This window comes from Heterodontus francisci, chromosome 3 (assembly GCF_036365525.1).
Source record: "Heterodontus francisci isolate sHetFra1 chromosome 3, sHetFra1.hap1, whole genome shotgun sequence".
Classification (NCBI taxonomy): domain Eukaryota; kingdom Metazoa; phylum Chordata; class Chondrichthyes; order Heterodontiformes; family Heterodontidae; genus Heterodontus; species Heterodontus francisci.
This window is the reverse complement of record NC_090373.1, coordinates 163,509,246-163,531,143: the sequence shown is the minus strand read 5'-3', so window position 1 is coordinate 163,531,143 and position 21,898 is coordinate 163,509,246. Positions and strand designations below refer to the sequence as shown.

General features: G+C 42.9%; 1 protein-coding gene across 1 annotated transcript in view; it reads left to right on the top strand.

Moving 5' to 3' along the window:
- Window positions 1-21,898, top strand: part of ddo (D-aspartate oxidase) — a 249,199-nt gene that overhangs the window by 4,228 nt on the left and 223,073 nt on the right. Inside the window, exon 2 of the mRNA XM_068027308.1 lies at window positions 19,596-19,770. Coding sequence (XP_067883409.1) covers window positions 19,599-19,770 — 172 coding nt within the window. The 5' untranslated portion in view covers window positions 19,596-19,598. The remainder of the gene's footprint in view (window positions 1-19,595; window positions 19,771-21,898) is intronic.

Here is a 21,898-nt window from a genome sequence, read left to right as displayed (position 1 = left end):
CTCAGTGTGAGAGAGGGGCAACAGATCAAATTAACGTCATGTGTAGGGGACGGTAGGGAGGGTTATAATTTAAAGTTTGTGCAGTATAGGGGGAGCACTTACCTTCTGGGGTGCTGCCACAAGGAGAGAGCAGCGGAGAGAAGTGGACCTGTGGGAAAAATACGGAGCGAGGAGCAGGTAAATTGAGCCTGAGAATCGCAGCCTAGAGCACTTCCCTTCTGGGTGGAGAAGCAGACTTTCGGGAAGAACACAGAGCGAGGGGCAGATAAATCGAGCCCAAGGATTGCGGCCTAGAGCACTTACCCTCCGGGAGAGCAACGGAGAGGAGTCCATGTGCACTGGAGTTTGAAAATAAAGTAAGCAGTGATGTCACAGGAAATATGGGACCTGTGCAGGCCGGACGGGTTGCACCTGAATAGAGGCGGGACTGAATTTCTTGCGGGACGTTTCGCTAGTGCCTTTGGGAAGGGTTTAAACTAGTTTGGCAGGGGGATGGGGACCTGAGGGTAGACTCAGCTGGGACACAATTAGAAATTAAAATGGATGGTTGAAAATTAATGGATGAGTCTGGAAGACAGAGGAAACGAGGGTTAGGAAATAAAAAAAAGAGTTTGTCAGTGCTCAAGGGTATCTATTTCAATGCAAGGAGTATAGTAAATAAAGCAGATGAGCTGAAAGCACAGATGACAGTCTGATATCATAGCTATTACAGAAACATGGCTTAAGGAGGGACAGGAATGGCAGCTCAATGTTCCTGGTTACAGGGTTTTCAGATGCAATAGGGAGGGGATAAGAAAGGAGGAAGAGTGTCAATTTTGGTAAAGGAAACTATTACAGCTGTGAGGAGGGAAGATATGTTGGAAGATTCATCAAATGAGGCCGTATGGATTGAACTAAGGAACAAAAAAGGGGCAATCACACTGCTGGGAGTGTACTATAGACCCCCAAACAGTCAGACGGAGATAGAAGTAGGGGATTTTAATTACCCCAATATTAACTGGGATAGTTTTAGTGTGAAAGGAATTGAGGGAGCAGAATTCTTGATGTGCATTCCGCGGAACTTTTTTGCCCAGTATGTAGCAAGTCCAACAAGAGAGGGTGTAGTTTTAGACTTAGTTTTAGGAAATGAAAATATGCAGGTGGAAGGAGTGGTAGTGGGAGAGCATTTTAGTGGTAGTGATCATAATTCAGTCAGTTTCAACATAATTATGGAAAAGGACAGGGATAGAACAGGAATTTGAGATCTCAACTGGGCAAAGGACAGTTTTACTAAACTGAGGAGCGATTTAGCGAAAATGGACTGGAAACAGCTACTTGAAGGTAAATCAGTGTCAGAGCAGTGGGAGGCATTCAAAGGGGAGATTCAAGGGGTTCAGAGTAAACATGTTCCCACAAAGAAAAAGGGTGAGACAGCCAAATCTAGAGCCCCATGGATGTCAAGGAGTCTACAGGGTAAGATAATGCAGAAAAGATGCACTGCAGCAACGCACCTAGGCTCCTTAGACAGCACCTTCCAAACCCGCGACCTCTACCAACTAGAAGGACAAGGGCAGCAAATGCATGGGAACACCACCACCTGCAAGTTCCCCTCCAAGTCACACACCATCCTGACTTGGAACTAGATCGCCATTACATCACTGTCGCTGGGTCAAAATCCTGGAACTCCCTTCCTAACAGCACTGTGGGTATACTTACCTCACATGGACTGCAGCGGTTCAAGAGGCAGCTCACCATCACCTTCTCAAGGGCAATTAGGGATGGGCAATAAATGGTGGCCTAGCCAGCGACGCCCACATCCCATGAATGAATAAAAAAAAAGGAAAGCTTATGTCCGACACCGAGAACTCAATATTACAGAAAGCCGAGAGGAGTATAGAAAGTGGAGGGGTGAAATCAAAAAGGGAAATTAGGAAAGCAAAGAGAGGACATGAAAGAATATTGGCAAGCAAAATCAGGGTGATCCCAAAGACGTTTTATCAAAACATTAAGAGTAAGAGGATAACTAAGGAGAGAGTAGGACCCATAAAAGACCAAAAAGGTAACCTGTGTGTCGGAGCAGAAGATATTGGTATGGTTCTTAATGAATACTTTGTGTCTGTCTTCACGAAAGAAGGGAATGATGCAGATATTGTAGTTAAGAAGGAAGAGTGTAAAGTATTGAATATGATAAACATAGGGAGAGAGGAAGTATTAATGGGATTAGCATCCTTGAAAGTTGATAAATCACCAGGGCCAGATGAAATGTAAACTAGGCTGTTAAAAGAAGCAAGAGAGGAAATAGCAGAAGATCTGACCATCATTTTCCAGTCCTCACTGGATACAGGTGTGGCGCCGGAGGATTGGAGAATTGCTAACGTTGTACCTCTGTTTAAAAAGGGAGCGAGGGATAGACCGAGTAATTATAGGCCAGTCAGTCTAACCTCAGTAGTGGGCAAATTATTGGAATTTATTCCGACAGACAGGATAAACTGTCACTTAGAAAGGCACAGGTTAATCAAGGATAGTCAGCATGGATTTGTTAAAGGAAGATCTTGTTTGACCAACTTGATTGAATTTTTTGAAGAAGTAACAAGGAAGATAGATGAGGGTAATGCAGTTGATGTGGTCTACATGGATTTTAGCAAGGCTTTTGACAAGGTCCCACATGGCAGACCGGTTACAAAAATAAAATCCCATGGGATCCAGGTAAATGCAGCAAGGTGGATACAAAATTGGCTCAGTGGCAGGAAACAAAGGGTAATTGTTGACGGGTGTTTTAGCGACTGGAGGGCTGTTTCCAATTAAAGCCTGGCTTGGGTATAAAATTAAATCCCAACCCGGGCCCAAGTCCTTCAATTTTTAAAAATGCCTGACCTAACCCAAAAATAACAAAAATATGATTGAGACAGAAAAAAAATTGTAGATTAAAAGGAAAAATAAATACGAAACCAAACAGTACAGTCCAGCCTGACCTGACCTGAGCCTGAATGCTGGATGCAGAATACAGACCCGCCCTAACCCGAACCCGACACATGCAGTCAGGTTTGGGCGGATTCGGTTTGAGTAACCAGGCTTTATTTCCGGTGGCGTTCCTCAGGGCTCAGTACTGGGGTCGCTTGATTTTTGTGGTATATATTAACGATTTGGACGTAAATGTCGGGGGCATGATCAAGAAGTTTGCAGACGACACAAAGATTGGCTGTGTGGTAGATAGCGAGGAGGACAGCTGTAGGCTACAGGAAGATATTGATGGTCTGGTCAGATGGGCAGAAAAGTGGCAAATGGAATTCAACCCGGGGAAATGTGAGGTGATGCATTTGGGGAGGTCAAACAAGGCAAAGGAATACACGATTAATGGGAAAATACTGAGAAGTGTACAGGAAGTGAGGGACCTTGGAGTGAATGACCACAGATCCCTGAAGGTAGCAGAACAGGTCGATAAGGTGGTTAAGAAGGCATATAGAATCCTTTCCTTTATTAGCCAAGGTATAGAATATAAGAGCAGGGAGGTTCTGCTGGAACTGTATAACTCAGTGATTAGGCCACAACTTGAGCACTGTGTGCAATTCTGGTCACCTCATTAAAGAAAAGATGTAATTGCACGTGAGAGGGTATAGAGGAGATTTACGAGGAAGTTGCCAGGACTGGAAAAATGCAGCTATGAGGAAAGATTGGATAGGCTGGGGTTGTTCTCCTTGGAACAGAGAAAGCTGAGGGGAGATTTGATTGAAATGTACAAAATTTTGAGGGACCTTGATAGAGTGGAGGTGAAGGATCTATTCACCTTAGCAGAGAGGTCAGTGACTAGGGGGCATAGATTTAAAGTGATTGGTAGAAATATTAGAGGGGAGATGAGAAAAAAACTTTTCACCCAGAGGGTGACAGGAGTCTGGAACTCATTGCCTGAAAGGGTAGTTGAGGCAGAGACCCTCAACTCATTCAAAAGGAGTCTGGATATACAGCTCAAGTGCCGTAATCTGCAGGGATAAGGATCAAATTCGAGAAGGTGGGATTAGAATGGATGGATTGTTTTTGGCTGGCACAGACATGATGGGCCAAGTGGCCTCTTTCTGTGCCGTAAACTTTCTTTGATTCTAAGGTCAGTTGGTAAATGTAAGTGTTTTTGGGGGCAGGGCAAATAATTAATTTAATTGTTATGGAGGGTGGGAGAGGGGCAAAAGAGATGTATTTATTTAATTTAATTTAATCATTCTTTAAATATTTAAATTTGCCTTTAGGGCTAACAGCCCTTTAATAAATGGTGACAGTGCCTGCGCACGGGCAGCTGATGCCATTGCTGGGGACGGATAGCTCGCCCCCTCCACACAATGGACTGCAGCGGTTCAAGAAGGCAGCTCACCACCACCACCTTCTCAAGGGCAATTAGGGGTGGGCAATAAATGTTGGCCTGGCCAGCGTTGCCCACATCCCATGAAGGAATAAAAAAAAAAATCGGGGTGGGGGAGGGGAGAGGCCGCACCGGCTATTTAAATGAGCCGCTGCGCTTGGAATTGTGGTGGCTCTTTCGTGTGCTTCCAGCATGGGTGGGCCGCCATTTTTGCGCCCGTCATAGAATTCAGCCCAATGACTCAGAGGTAGGCCTACTAACAACTGAGCCACAGCTGACACTGAGTGGACACTATGCAGTAGGAAGGCTAAGCAACTCGAATAATAATCAGAAATGACAGTTCTTCTTGCTTGTTTCTTGTGATTCTCAAACCTGGTCCTACCACTACCACCCAACCACAAATGTTGAGAATTAAAATTAAAGTCAGGCCCAAGTGATGTTAGCTAGATTTCGATAATGGGAAGACTGGCCATTACAGTACATACTATTGTTATGACCGAGGTGGGAGGCGTGCACTGTCTTTTCTATTCCCACTTCTCCACAGGTCACAACACATATTTTTAAATGTTTACCCAGTTACCGATAAGGTCAATCATAGACTCTACTCTTTAACCCAGAATAAAATACACCAACCAGGTTTCTTTAATAAACAACAAAATTATCAGTTTATTACAAAACAAGACTTATCCAGTAAAAAAGCAAAGCATTGACACACAAATTGAAATATGAAAGTTGTCTTTTTAACCCCACACAAAAACTCACACACACACGTGCTGAAAAAAGAAGAAATTCTCTCTGCAGAGCTCTGTTACAAAAAAAGACAAAAATAAATACTTCAGCAAAACACTTGCTAATTCTTGAAGAAAAAAGCGAAGATTGGAAGGATGTTAGTTGTCCCTTTTGGTTTGGCAACCGGGTATACGGTGACAGGTCACTGGGATATTTTCAGAAACAGTTCATTCTGGAGATGTCAAGAAATAGTCTGGGAGGCATTTCAGGAGAAATGCGGCATCAGGGGCTTCTGCTATCACACTCGGGTTTCACAGGGTTTTTTCAAAGACAGGAGGAAAGAGCAGCTGACACACTGGACCTATCAGGGTCTCATAGAGAGGTGCAGGAAAAATGAGCTGGGGTTTCTTTCTTGGCAGGTGAATCTCCAACTGCTTTTCAAACACAGTCCACACCCCAACTGAACCAAAACAATATCTCAGAAGCAAAACCACAAACAGCCAATCAGAACCTCCTGACCCTTATGAATCTTGACATGCCATTTCTCTGTAAACATCTTCCCCAGGTCACCAAGGTTTCTATTGTTTATTGAGCTTAAGGCTTATATATTTTGAGCTTATGACTTCCAGTAAAAGATTATTTTCAAACAAGACCTTTCAGTGAGTCTTGTAAAAATCATGTCCATGGAGTCTTTTCAACAAAAACAAAGTCCAGCATCTATGAAATCTTTAACCTTCCAAAAAATGAATCCATTTCCACAATTTAAATATGAATCCTCATAAAATATTTAACAAAAACGGAAGCGCCTTCATAATACTATTCCAGGTGGCTAGCAACATACTATTTGTACTCAGGTCTGTTATAACCAGAGCCACTGATTTTATTCAACACACACCATTCAAAACACCATTAACATATTGTTTGCCTTTGCTCTGTGACCTTTTGGTCAGCTATGTGGCCTGGTCCAATCTGCACCTTCTCCTTTGTTATCTCTTGCCCAACCCCCACCTCACTTGTTTATAATCTGTGACTTTTCTAATATTTGTCAGTTCCGAAGAAGGGTCACTGACCCGAAACGTTAACTCTGCTTCTCTTTCCACAGATGCTGCCAGACCTGCTGAGTGAATCCAGCATTTCTTGTTTTTGTGCCACTGATTTTATTGTAGTTGAATAAGTTTAATGCCGTTTTCTATATAACGTGGAATTCCAGGATTTTTACTGCTGTTTTTGATAACACTCTGTGACTCAATTCATTTAAAATTAGGGCTATTAGTTGATAGTGACCATGACTGTCACATTCTGTCTTTATTAAATGGAATTCCTGGATTTTCACAGGTGTTTCAGACTGAATTCTCTGCTTCCAACCATTTTGCTGTGGAAACCATATATCAGCAGCTTTGATTATACAAGTGACAATTCATACTCCTTGGCACCATAAAGGTTGATTAGATGTAGGATACAAGCTGGGTATGGGTGGTACATAGAACATACACCATTGAGTAGTTCTAGTGTTAATGCCACGCCACCTTCACAAATAATGGTATTTTCCTAACCACTATCTGCTAAATACATCTGTGTTCTTCATGAATCACAGACAAATATATTGACCCGGATTTTGTGGACTGTGGCAAAGGAAAGGTGCTTCCCGTTCATTATGTTTTCAGCTGCCCACAGACTTTTTGCGGGCTTTGGAGCAGCAACCTACGGTTACTAGAGATCCTTTACAGCATGGCGCCCTAAACAGACAATCTGTGGCATGTATGAGCAGGACAAGCAACAGCATGTCTCGTCAACCAATCAGATTGAAGAATCCTCACTGAGCCACACAGAGTCTAAACTAGGAAGTATAAATTAGAATATTTAATTCAATGCAAAATCACGTACAGAAAGCAAAATAGAGGGGAAGAAAAATGGTATTACGAAAGAGAAATAAAAGGAACAGAAAAAAACAAAAATTATTTTAAGTTTTAATAAACCTTCAACAATAATTAAATTCTGAATGAATGAGAGTCCACACTTGTAAAAGTAATTTTTCAATGCCAGAGAGGCAGTGACTTGTCACACAATTGAAAAAAATCCCTCACACCTGAATGCACCAGCCATAATTTTTTCTGGCATATTTAGTGGGTAAGTACAGCAACTTTACCCTGTTACATGGACTTCAAAGTCAGGTCTTTCGGTGAGGCACAGGCGGAGTAGGATAACTTGGGCAGCAACTTCCAGATTTCTGCGTTCGACTGCACATGCGATGATGAAATTTGCTATCCGGTTGACTTCATAATAACATTGAGTGCTGAAAGCCTGTGTTATTCTTAGTGCAAATTCTTGCCAACGATATATATTTATAATAAAAACAGAAACTGCTGGAAAATGTTCAGCAGGTCAGGTCACCAGCCTGAAATGTTAACTCTGTTTCTCTCTGTAAGTACTGCCAGACCTGCTGAGTATTTCCAGAATTTTCTGTATTTATTTCAGATTTCCATTGGCTTTTTAAAAAAAAAGTAACTTTTGTAACACATTTATGCAGAGGTTGTAGTGTCACACCCTAACTGTTAGCTTGTAGTGTCACACCCTAACTGTCTATGCCAGATGACATGGCAGTTAGTCCCACCCAGTTGGCTGCTCTTGTCTCTCTCTAGTAGCTGCTTTAAGGGTTGAGGCTAGTGTATGTAGTATAAGGGTTTGAAAGTGTTAATAATTGAGCCAGCATTAGGAGTACCTCTCACCACGATGATGTGAGAGATCACATGTGAGAGACTGGAGGGGGATGCAGCATGTTTTCAGAGAAATCATACAGACTTATGTAAATAAAAGCAAAATACTGCAGATGCTGGGAAACTGAAATAAAAACAAGAGATGCTGGAAATACTCAGCAGGTCTGGCAGCATCTGTGGAGAGAGAAGCAGAGTTAACGCTTCAGGTCAGTGACCCTACTTCAGAACTGGCAAATATTAGAAATGTGAAAGGTTATAAGCAAGTAAAGCGGGGGTGGGGCAAGAGATAACAAAGGAGAAGGTGTAGATAGGACAAGGTCACAGAATAGCTGACCAGAAGGTCATGGAGCAAAGGCAAACAATATGTTAATGGTGTGTTGAAAGACAAAGCATTGTTCAGATAGGGTGTTAACAGACTGAAAATTGAACAGCTGCAAGTACAAACATGAAAGAAAAACAGTGGGTAAGAAAACTGAACAAACTAAGATGAAATGAAATAAAATAAACACAAAAAAAAGAAAAAAGAACTAAAAATAAAAGTAAAATGGGGGGGGGGGGGGGGGGGAGGGGGTGGTGGGTGCCTGTCACGCTCTGAAATTATTGAACTCAATGTTCAGTCCGGCAGGCTGTAGTGTGCCTAATCGATAAATGAGATGCTGTTCCCTGAGCTTGCGTTGATGTTCACTGGAACACTGCAGACTTATGTAAAGCTGTATATAGTTAGAATGTAATAAAAGAGTGAATATTCAAATTACTGAAGGCTCAGTCATCTCCCTTAGCTAGATTAACCAGATATACAACAGAGTAGATTTATTTATAGTTCTCTGTGGAAATACTGGCTGCTGGCTACAGGTAGGGATCAGCAACTGAGAAGATTCCAGTTGAAGTTGCCAACACTCAGTGCGCTTGCTGAGAAAAACGTTAAGGATTGTATTTTATTAGTTCGCCGCCAATGTTTTTTTTCATTAGCCTTTATGACAATCATTAACTTGATTCTCACTCCGACCTTTCCTCCCCAACCTCATCACATTTGCCCTTCAACCCCTTCCTACCATCCCCAGGCCTGATAAAAGAAAGTTTTCCCCACTCTTTGTCCACCCACCCTGATAATTTCAGCCCTCCCCACCGGTGTCTCGCATCGGAACTCCCAATAGAGTTCCGAAGGCATGCAAATTGCGGCTGGCAGCCGTACAATCGGCGTAGGACGGCCGCTGGGACGAGGTAAGTTGATTTGCATGTCTTAAAAATTAATTTATAATGTAAATAAAGGCTCTGCTGCCGCTTGGCTGTGGGGGGTGGGGTGCGGCTGGTGGTGGGTGTTGCAGTGGGGGTGCACCGAGACTTCGTAGCCGCCGGTAAAATACGGCAGAGCCTTCTTGACATCGGAAGTCGTGGCGGGCTGCTCCCGCAAGTATTTTATGGGCCCCCCCGCCACAACCCCTGACATTGTGGGGCGAGTAAAATTCAGCCCAACCCCTGACATTGTGGGGCGAGTAAAATTCAGCCCAAAAGCTCCATTCCACAGGCAGGACTGGAGAGAGAATGTGCAACAGCCTCGGGAGAAAGCTGAAGCCGGTAAGGGTCAGGGCACTGTAACTCCGAGACCTCTGGGAGGGAGTGGTTTCTCTACCAAGTTTGGGTGAGTGTCACTGTTTTATTTTTGATTTCACTGATTCCCCTGAACTTGCCCTCATCTGTGATAAACATCTCATTGTAAATTGCAGTGGATTTATTTGGGATTTAATTTTTAAAATACACAGCTTTGGGCAACATTTCTAAATGTTTATTTTTTCCCCATTGTTTCCAACTTGCCCTCGTAAGGGGCCTGAACCTCTGCCCTGCTGGAGTTGCCAACCATTCAGTATAAAACAAATCCCCTCCCATTTTTGAACACAAGTATTTTTATAAGCAATTAGAGATGGGTTTGGGGGGAAGTTGAAGATGGGGGCCGGAATTTTACGTTGGACGAGTCCGCCTCCTGAGGCAGGAAGTCCTGCCTCCTGCCTCCAAGAGCTGCCAGCCAATCAGCGGACTGGGACTGCACCCAGCCACAGCAGGTTCCTGCATGCTGGCCCCAGAAGAAAGCTAGCTTTTTAGGGCCTTGCCAGGGAGAATTGGTTGGACTCTGGCGAGGCAGGGGGGGGCGTCGGTTAGGAGGGGGGAGGACTTTGCTTTGTTTTTTTGCTTTGTTTACATCATTTGTAGGTGTTTCTACTTCTTGCTTATGCAATCATTCCGCGAATAGATGTGAGGAGAGAACTTCACTGACAAACTATACAAATTTCGCACTAGTCAAAACTAACTATGAAATGTTATGTACAATAACAAGTGTTCAAAATATCTTGATCTAAATTTAACAGATCTCATTGTAAATTGCAGTGGGTTTATTTGGGATTTAATTTTTAAAATACACAGCTTTGGGCAACATTTCTAAATGTTTATTTAGGGGTGGTTCGGGCATCGGGGTGGGGGGGCCCTCCGTGGGGCACAGGGTGCCCGATCAGGTGGGCAACTCCAGCCCGCAAGAAGGCAGCGTTCTGGGGACCTGAGGTGCCCACTGGCCTCTGGTAACATACCAGTGGCAGCGGGAGGAGGCCCTTAAGTGGCAGTTAGTTGGTCACTGATTAGCCTGGGGTGGGTGAGCCGTTTTTTGCCACCGCCACCCCCTGGTAAAATTGCAGGGGGGGGGGGGGGTGGGGGGAAGGTGTGGGAAACTGCCCCCACCCCCACACCTCCCACTCAATTTTGTGGCCACACCCGCCACCAGCCTGCTCCTGTGTGGGGGGCGCAAAATTCCAGCCGGCAAGTCACGTCATAATACCTCCCATAACATGTCCAAGCAGAGCTGGCAACCCTGTGCCTTTTGCTTGTGGCTCCCTACCTCATATAACTTCAGCGCCTTCCCACTGACCCTGCAAACTTTAGCAGAGTCTATTCTAGAGAGCACTGTTCCAGTATAAAAACAAGAAATGCTGGAAATACTCAGCAGGGTCTGACAGTATCTGTGGATAGAGAAGCAGAGTTAACGTTTCAGCTCACTGACCCTTCATCAGAACTGGCAAAGGTTTAAGCAAATAAAGCAGGGGGTGGGGCAAGCGATAACAAAAAGCAAGGTGTTGAAAGGACGGGGTCACAGAGAATAACTGACCAGAAGGTCATGGAGCAAAGGCAAATGGTATGTTAATGGTTTGTTGAAAGACAAAGTGTTAGTGCAGAGAGGGTGTTAATGGACAAGAAAATGAACAGCCCTAGCCCAAAGCACAAACATGAAAAAAACACAGTGGGCAGGTACATGGTAAAAAAAAAATGAATGAAGAAACAATGCAGAATCATTGCCAAGCATTTTCTGATCCATCATTGTTAAATAGTGGCATATTTATTTGACGAGATTTAAATTTTCATTTTTGTTTAAAGAAACAAGTTTCTTGCAGGACCCTCTCAATAAATTTATCTGTCCCCTACATGCCAACCTAAAAAAGTAGAAAAAGCTGACCTTTAAAAACAGCCGGGTTATTCCCCAAAAAGCTGAGAGCTCAAGAATGGCCTCAATCATAAATCAATAATGTGTGAAAACAAATAGTTACATGGGCGTTGTTACTTAAACTGATAGTAGAGCAGTAAAATTGCCAGTGGTCTAATAAAAAGGATAAGATCTGTACATGTATTCCTCAAGAAAGAATCCTAAATATTGAAGGCAATTGCTGGTGCATTAGTAGGGGATGGGAAAACCCAAGATTTCTCATTTAAAAATTATGCAGTCTGGTTGATTTGAAGCACTTCTCTCACCTACACTGTTTGGGATCTTCTTCTCACTGCTGCTCTCACATGCGTTAAAGTCTTCAGAAGAAGGAATTTTCCTCCACGCAAGATCAGGTGGCAGGTTGTTCAACCTTGCCCATCTAAGAGCGAAGACTAAAGTACGGAAAGTCCTCATCAGGGAACTCCACTTTGCTGACGATGCTGTATTAACATCCCACACAGAAGAGTGTCTGCAGAGACTCATCGACAGGATTGCGGCTGCCTGCAACGAATCTGGCCTAACCATCAGCCTCAAGAAAACAAACATCATGGGATAGGACATCAGAAATGCTCCATCCGTTAATATCGGCAAACACACTCTGGAAGTGGTTCAAGAGTTCACCTACCTAGGCTCAACTATCACCAGTAACCTGTCTCTCGATGCAGAAATCAACAAGCACATGGGAAAGGCATCCGTTGCAATGTCCAGACTGGCCAAGAGGGTGTGGGAAAATGGCACACTGACACAGAACACAAAAGTCTGAGTGTATCAAGACTGTGTCCTCAGTACCTTGCTCTCTGGCAGCGAGGCCTGGACAACGTATGTCAGCCAAGAGCGACGTCTCAATTCAATCCATTTTCGCTTCCTCCGGAGAATCCTGGCATCAGGTGGCAGAACCATATCTCCAACACAGAAGTCCTCGAGGTGGTCAACATCCTCCGCATATACACCCTACTGAGCCAGCAGCGCTTGAGATGGCTTGGCCATGTGAACAGTATGGAAGATGGCAGGATCCCCAAGGACACATTGTACAATGAGCTCATCACTGGTATCAGACCCATCGGCAGTCGAAGTCTCCACTTTAAAGACGTCTGCAAACGCAACATGAAATCCTGTGACATTGATCACAAGCCGTGGGAGTCAGTTGCCAGTGATCGCCAGAGCTGGCGGACAGCCATAAATGCGGGGCTAAAGAGTGGCGAGTCGAAGAGACTTAGCAGTTGGCAGGAAAAAAGACAGAAGCGCAAGGAGAGAGTCAACTGTGTAACAGCCCCGACAACCAATTTTATCTGCAGCACCTTTGGAAGAGTCTGTCACTCTAGAATTGGCCTTTGTAGCCACTCCAGGTGCTTACCCATTGTCTCTCGAGACAAGGAGGCCAAAGAAGAAGAAGAAGAAGAATCCTTCACAAATTGATTGATTTTTCTTCTGAAAAAAAAACACAGAATAACATTTGGATTTTCAACAAACTATTTCTTCCCCTAAAGCTACCTCAACAGCTATTCCCCCATGTCCAAATCCTCCCCCAATTCTTAAAGCTACACAACCCTTAGTGGCCCAATGGTAGCACTCTCCCCCCAGAGTCTGCAGGTTGTGGGTCTAAATCCCACGGCCGGAACTTGAGCACAAATCTAGACTGACACACCCGTGCAGTACTGAGAGTGATGAGTTGTTAAACTGAGGTTCGCTCTGTCCCTCACAGCTGGATATACAAAGGTTCCATGGCTCTATTCCAAAGAAAAGCAAGAGAGTTCGTCATGGTGTCCTGGCCAATATTCGGCCAATGCTTAAACAAGATTATCTGGTCGTTGATGACATTGATGACTGTATTGGTGCCGTTTCCTGCTCCTGCCCCGAACTGGAAAACTTTATCAACTTTGCTTCCAATTTCTACCCTTTTCTCACCTCTACACAGTCCATCTCCAACACTTCCCTTCCGTTGCTCGAATTCTCTGTCTCCATCTCTGGGGATAGGCTGTCTACTAATATTCATCATAAGTCCACCCACTCCCACAGCTACCTGGACTACACTTCTTAACACCCTGCCACCGCTAAGGACTCCATTCCATTCTTCCAGTTTCTCCGTCTCCGACGCATCTGCTCTGATGGTGCAACCTTCCACGACAACGCTTCTGATATGTCTTCCTTTTTCCTCAACCGAGGATTCTCCCCCCCACTGTGGTGAACAGCGCCCTCAAATGTGTCCAGCCCATTTCCCGCACCTCTACCCTCAGAGTCTCCCTTCCCTCCCAGAACCGCGACAGGGTTCCCCTTGTGCTCACTTTCCACCCCACCAGCCTCCACATCCAAAGGATCATCCTCCACCATTTCTGCCACATCCAGCGTGATGCCACTACCAAACGCATCTTCCCCTCCCTTCCCCTGTCAGCATTCCGAAGGGATCGTTGCATCTGCAACACCCTGGTCCACTCCTCCATTACCACCAACACCTTGTCCCTTTCCCATGGCACCTTCCCTGCAATCACAGGAGGTGTAATACCTGCCCATTTACCTCCTCTCTCCTCACTATCCAAGGCCCCAAACACTCCTTTCAGCTGCAGCAGCGATTTACTTGTACTTCTTTCAGTTTAGTATACTGTATTCGCTGCTCACAATGTAGTCTCTACATTGGGGAGACCAAACGCAGATTGGGTGACCACTTTGCAGAACACCTCGCTCAGTCCGAAAGCATGACCCCGAGCTTCCTGTCATTTGCCATTTTCAACACTGCCCCCTGCTCTTATGCCCACATATTTGTCCTGGGCTTGTTGCAGTGTTCCAGTGAACATCAACGCAAGCTCGAGGAACAGCATCTCATTTACTGATTAGGCACACTACAGCCTGCCGGACTGAACATTGAGTTCAATAATTTTACAGCATGACGGGCCCCCGCTTTTTTGTTTTAGTTAATTTTTCTTTTTTATTTGTTTTTTAAATTTTAGTTTGTTTCATAATTAATTTTTTACCATGTGCCTACCCACTGTTTTTTTCATATTTGAGCTTTGGGCCAGGGCTATTCATTTTTCTGTCAATTAACATCCTCTCTGCACTAACGCTTTATCTTTCAGCACACCATTAACACACCCTTTTCCTTTGCTCCATGACCTTCTGGTCAGTTATTCTATGTGACCCTCTGTCCTATCAACACCTTCCCTTTTGTTATCTCTTGCCCCACCCCCACTTTATTTGCTTAAAACCTATAAGATTTCTAACATTTGCCAGTTCTGATGAAGGGTCATTGACCTGAGACGTTAACTCTGCTTCTCTGTCCACGGATGCTGCCCGACCTGCTGAGTATTTCCAGCATTTCTTGTTTTTATTTCAGATTTCCAGCATCTGCAGTATTTTGCATTTATTTATCTGGTCATTATTGCCTTACTGTTTGTCGAACCTTGCCATGTAAAAATTGGCTGCTGAGTTTCCTATATTACAACAGTAACTACACTTCAAAAGTACTTCATTGGCTGTAAAGTGCTTTGGGACATCCTGAGGTCAAGGAAGGTGCTATATAAATGCAAATATTTTCTCTAGACCCAGTTCGCACTGACACTGTAGCACATTAACTTCTCACTCTTTCTCAGAATTACTCTGTCCTCATTCCCAAATTTGCTTATCTTTTTATTATCAGGTTCATAAAGCTAGACAGTAATATGGCTGATAACAAACGTAATTTATTACAGAGCAGTACATGCAGTCCCACGTCTAGATACCTGCATGTAAGGATCTTCCTGGTGACCATGATCAATGCTTATCCAAAACTGTTCACAGTACCTAGCCTTGAAGATAGCTAAAGTTCCTACTGAATTTTACTTCTTATCTGCCCTTTGTACTATTTTAAAAATAAGCTTTCACTGTCTAATTCTTGCTGAGTTAAACCCTGCTGGGTGTTTTATGACCCTTAGGTCATCAATAAGGGGCCACATGTATGTTGGTCACTATCCTGTTACAATATTATCTCAGCACCTTTGTTTCTTATGTTTCCTCTTTCTGAACTATGGCTTTTGTCCTGGGCTGTCATTCTAATCAAAAGAAAAGATCTGCCAATATACAAGTTAAACCAATTCTGACTTATTCATGTGGTTTAACCATAATTGCCTTTTTTCTGTATTAAAATTGTTACCACCAGGTGAGGATGGGGGTCTCAGGCTCCCCTTTCACCCCTTTTCTGATTTGACGGCAACAGGGTTTATCTTTTTTAACACAGCTTACTATATCAGTGAGCACTTGCTCCTGTTCCTCTAATATAATTGCAAACGAACCGATCAGACAGGTTTTCTTAAGTTTAAACAAGAAAGATGTAAGTTTATTAACCATATCACTCTAAGCCGGTTGAAATTGCTAAAATATGCTACAAGTCCATGCTCACATTCATACGAGAGGCACATACACACAAATAGATTACAGAGGGGAAAAAACAGCGTTGGGAGGTTGGAGTAGAGGGCCGTAATAAATGAAATTTAAATACTGATTCTCGGTGTCTTTAGTTAAGATTGTAGTCCTGAAGTGCTCACTGGGCCACGTTCACCATTCGGGCTTGCTTCTCTGGTTCCAGATGGCAGAAGAGGGATTTTATCCTTGTCCTCTGGTTGCTGACTGTCAGGATCTGTAGACCCATCTTCCATCAGCTGCGGCTTGAGGCTTCTCAAGATCTCTACTCGAGAGAGAGATAGAGGAGGGATCTTCCCTGCCTGAATCTCAGTTACTGTCTGACTTCCACCAGAGTGGCCCAAGCAGTTATGTGATGAGATCACTTTTTTGTGTTTGAATCTGTATCTTCTGGAATGATCTTTGAAATTCAAGGCTGTTCAGATACATTGTAGAGGGGAGGGGTTTGGCTCTTTCAAAGTCAATGGGTGTTGATGGCTCTTGACAACGCCATTGATAAGGCTATCCCAGAACAGTGAATCAGAGAGCACTCCATTGTTCTGACTAGACTGGGTAATCACCTCTGTCTCCAGCCTGCCTTTTGCTTCTCATGTGCAAATTGTGTGTGGACATCTTGGCTGCACACTGTTCTGTTTTTTAAGTTATTTGTAACAGTCAGTAAATGTCTCAGGCAAAGTTCCACATGATGAAATGAATATTTCCATTTGGCATGTGGGGTTTCTGTCACCAAATATTGAAATGATAAATCTCTATATCCTTACACAACCTTCCCAGTTAACATTGACACTCTTCTTGCCCTTTAGTTCAACTTACCCACTCTTCTCCTCTTTTAATTCAATCTGACACTTTCTCTCCCTTTCCCCTGTTCAAGCTTACTCCCTCAGATAATGGCAGCACTGTCAGTTAATGCTGACATTCTTCTCCCTCTTTAACGGCAGGCACTCCCCAAACCTCACCTCAACCGGAGCATTGTTAGCTTTTGCTGTCCCGTCTCTCAACATTACATCTAGGTAGGCTGTTTCAATTAATTCCAACCCATTGCGTACTTTAGCTAGAAATTCCTGTTCTGACAAGAATTCTGACCTACAATTGCGGTGACCTGATAGTGGTCAGCTTGACAATGAGGGGAGAGGGGCTGATTTTTGTCAGTGTAATCCTGACAGATAGTCCCCAAACTGCTGATTCTAATGGCGGATAGGCATGCAGTCCTCTCCAGCCCTCACTGTCGAGTAATCCTGTTTGAGAGTTAAGCTTTTTTTTGTTTTTATTCAGAATTCCTATCTGTAAGATGTTGCCTCTTGCTTGAATGTTTCCATGGGTGCCTGGCACTGCCACATGGTATCTTAGCCAAGCACCCATTCTTAAAGTATGATAATGAATGAATAAGTAGATAATTCGATAATAAATACCGAAAATGCTGGAAATACTCAGCAGGTCGGGCATCTGTGGAGAAAGGAAACAAAATAAAGGTTAATATTTTAGTGATAATCCTTCAAGGATCTTAAGACCTGAAATGTTAACCTTTCTTCGTGTCTCCATAAGTGCCGCCTGGTCTGCTGAATGTTTCCACCATTTTCTATTTTTTAAAAATTTCATATTTCCAGCATCGACTGTAAATTGTTTTTTTATTTTTCTTCAATAATGAATATTGCCAAGGCTATTCAACTACATAAGACTGCAAGTATAAAATGCTAGTTAGGCCACAGCTGGAGTACTGTGTACAGTTCTGGGCACCACACTATAGGAAGGATGTGATTGCCCTGGAGAGGGTGCAGAGGAGATTCACCAGAATGTTGCCTGGGCTGGAGCATTTCAGCTATGAAGAGGGACTGAAATAGCTAGGGTTGTTTTCCTTAGAGCAGAGAAGGCTGAGGGGGGGACCTGATTGAGGTATACAAAATTATGAGGGGCATTGATAGGTTAGATAGGAAGAAACTTTTTCCCTTAGCGGAGGGGTCAATAACCAGGGGGCATAGATTTAAGGTCAGGGGCAGGAGGTTTAGAGGGGATTTGAGGAAAAACTTTTTCACTCAGAGGGTGGTTGGAATCTGGAACACACTGCCTGAAGAGGTGGTGAAGGCAGGAACACTCACAACATTTAAGAAGTATTTAGATGAGCACTTGAAACGCCATAACATACAAGGCTACGGGCCAAGTGCTGGAAAATGGGATTAGAATAGTTAGGTGCTTGATGGCCAGCACAGACACAAAGGGCCGAAGGGCCTGTTTCTGTGCTGTATTACTTTATGATTCTAACTCTATGACTATGAGGATGGCCAATTGGCCTGTTTTATATCATTCCTCCAGAAAGCTACTAACATTTTGAATTCAATGTGTTGATTGCTCTTTGTGTGAAGAACCTCCTGATATCAGTCCTAAATTGACTTGTTTGAATTTATTTCCCCTTGTCCTACTGTTGCAATTTAACTTGAATATTTGGAATTAATCTTTTTCATTCCTGTTTTCTTGTGTATCATGCTGAAAAGAACATTTTTCTCCAGTCTTCCCTCATAACACATAGAATTTAACACCTTGTAGCTCTTCACTATCTTCAGTGGTTGAATGTGTTCCTTTGCTTGCCAACCAGCGCTGGACACAATAGTTCATGTATATTTAGTTCAACATCCTATTTACAGTGCTGATTGTTGCTCTGCATTGGTTGAATATGTTTAGTTGACTGAGACTATAGAGGCTCTCTCAGATTCATCTATAGGTGTTAGATTGAGTATCATAGATTAGTTTGTTCTGTCTTGTCACCCGATGTTGTGATATCACTTTAACAGTCTGAGTACTTCACACATCATCACAGGAAGCGACATCAACCAACACCAAGTTGTGTTAGTCACCTAGTCACACGTGTATTATAGAGCTCTCTTGTAAACCTGTTACTTAATAATAAAGATCCCACAATTTAATTACCTTTCGACTCAAGATTGTTTGGTACCTTCTTCCTGAAGGAAGCAATAACAACACCAAATAATAGGCTGTTTTGTTTTGAGATGTTGCATCAGCCAATCAGTCAATACAACAATGACCATAATTTTGGCACCATCACTGTCGAGTCCCATTGTGGACTAAGAATATGCTGGGAAGAGGGACTCAGAGCAGGAAGTATAAGGAATGCAAAAATGATTTCAAATCAGTTAAGATGTAAAAGTATAAACAGGCTCCTTTTGTACAGATATAGTACTCTGAAATATATTCTATAAGTTGCTTTGTGACTTAACAATAGATTTTGTTTGCTGTAAATTTAAAAAGAATCATCTAAGCTAGTAAGGTTGTAATGATGCTGATGAGCAATTATTCATTGTCTATTGGGATTCCAACAACTGACCAGGACTTGCACTGTTCCTCCTGATGCTTCCCTTTTCCTTTTTTCCTTTATCTCTTTGTTTTCTCCATTCTTGAGTTAGTGAAGAAATGAGCAAAATGGCAGTTTCAGTGAGTGTTCCTTTATAAGAAAGTTTAATTACCCCTTATGATGCTGTGTGCTGTCCCATTCAGCTGGAGCCAGGAATAAGTAGTCCTGATGAGAACAATGCAGCTGACTCTTAATGGCCCTCTGAAATGGCCTAGCAAGCCACTCAGTTATATTCAAGAAAGCAGCTCACCACCACCTTCTCAAGGACAATTGGGGAAGAGCATTAAATGTCAGCCTTACCAGCCCACATCCCGTGAATGAATTCAAAAAACTCCCTGCAAATAACCTAATGTAAACCAACTGATAGAAGCCCAGATTGTTAGTCAGTAATGGTGTAGCTATCCTGTTGTATGAAATCTGGACACAAGTCCCTTTTGTTGTCTGTTCTGTTTTATTGTCTTGGAACAGAATTTGACTGTAGCTGCTTTGTTGGGATCGTAAATCTCATTCTTGAGGTTAATTAAATATCTTGTTCCTGACTTTTGTTTTTCCATACAGACCATGGATAAGATCCGAGTTGCTGTGATTGGAGCTGGTGTTGTGGGATTATCTACTGCTGTATGTGTGGCGGAGTCTATTCCACATTGCTCCGTGACTGTGATTGCAGAAACATTCTCTCCAGACACAACCAGTGATAAAGCTGCAGGAATTCTCAGCCCACACTTCTCTCCAGGTGAGCGAGCAGTGAATTAGTTTGTACCACATTTGAGTGCAGATTTTCAGGGGAAAACATTTGCAAGAATCAAGTTGGAAGTGATGCTGCAAATTACGTTCCTGGAATAAACATTGCAATTGTATAGGAATATAATCACAGCAACAACTTGCATTTATATGGCGCCTGTTGACACATAAAAACATCCCAAGACGCTTCACAGGAGTGTTATCAAATAAAACTTGACACTGAGTCAAATAGTGAGACACTGATATAGGTGACCAAAAACCTGGCCAAAAAGGTTGTTTTTATGGAGGTCTCAAAGGAGGAAAGAGAGTTGGAGAGGTTTAGGAAAGGAATTCTAGAGCTTAGGGCCAGGATGGGGGCGCTGGTAATCGGATGTGCAAGAGGCCAAAATTGGAGGAGCGCAGAGATCTAGGAGTGTTCTAGGGCTGGAGGAAGTTACAGAGATGGGGAGGGTGAGAACATGGATGGATTTGAACACAAGGATGAGAATTTAAAATAAAAACAGAAAGTGCTGAAAATACTCAGCAACATCTGTGGAGTGAGAAGCAGAGTGAATGTTTCAGGTCTGTGATCTTTCATCAGGTGTTCTGTCTGTTTCTGACTCTAACCTTGTTTCTGAATCTTCAGGGTCAAGTGCAAAATGGTTGGTAACAAGTCTTAGGAATTCAGATTTCCTAGTTTTCGAACAGAGAGTAATCCCTAACTGCCCAGCTACATTCCTCAGCTCTTCAATAGATAGGGCATTTAAGATGTCCGAAGTTACTTCATTCACTCTGGCTTAGGAAGGTATTGGCTTCAAATGTGGACATGTTAGTATTCTAGCAGTGAAAACCACAAGAAAACTTGTATTGAAGTTTTAATTTTTTTTTAAACTGGGTATCAATTTGGTTTCCCACTTCCAATTTCTCGTTTGTCATTGGGTTACAATCCCGGACGAGCCCTCAAATTTCTGTTACAGCCAAGTGAGGAGGGGGTCACAGTCGCCCCTCTTGCCCTTCCTTTTATTTGACTGCAACAGGGTTTATTCCTTTTTAAACAGTGGTTGAACTTACCACCTCAGTCAATGTTTTCACCTTCTACCTTTACAAATAGTCATTTGGTAGTACAGAACTTGAATATTGCTGAAAATAGAGACATGTTGTTGAAGCTTTTCATCTTGCACTCATCAGGACAATTCGCAAGAACACCAATGTAAGGGAAAGCAACAACTTTATACTGTATGCGAAGAGAGTGCTGATTCATTGGCAAGTGGACTCTGATTGGCAGAGGTTTATGGTGACTGACAGTTAACTGCCAAGCTTTGTTTGAAATTTAAACCAGGTAGCTTGACTCTGATTGGTGAAGGCATTGCCCTGAGGAATGAACTAGCGAATGGCTGTCATTTATTTTGTTTAGCTGAAACAGGCACAATGTGTGTACATGTTCTTTCTGTTTGCAAAGAACAGGGTCCTGTATATTAATATTTGTAGTTTCCAATACGTGCAAATGCGCCACACTGTGAGCCCAACTGACAATCTTAAATTGGTTATCAGCGTAATTCTTAGCATACTGGAGATTATTTAGCAAATGTTCTCCAATCATGGAATCACATCTAATGTTGGTCAACATTTTCAACGCAAGTGTGTTACGACCGACCGCTCCAGTCAAAGTCCCCAATCAAAATATACGATTCAGATTGTGCTGGGAGATACACACTGATAATTCAATCCCATCCCTCCACAGATCGCCTAACATATCATTTTAAACTTTACAAATTAAAGAAAGATCCAGCCAAATTGTACCATCTATTAACCCCTGAATGAGGTTAACCAAGCCAGGTGTCTTTAAATTTAAAAATTAACTGCTTAATTAGAAAAACTAAATACACCTACAGTTACTATCCCAGATATAAATCACTCTCTAGGTCTACTTTAGACAAAGGTATGGATATATACTCCCCGACAATTCCATTAACTAAAACGTTCAAGGCGCTTTCTGGTGGAAACCTCATATCTTTTCCCAGCAAGAGTGTTGGTTGCTCCTGTGTCCTTGAGTATAATGATAGGTTTTCCTGCCTCACTTACAGGATACAGAGTTACTCTCCTCTTTGCCAGAAATTCATTATAACTCTCAGGTATTTTAT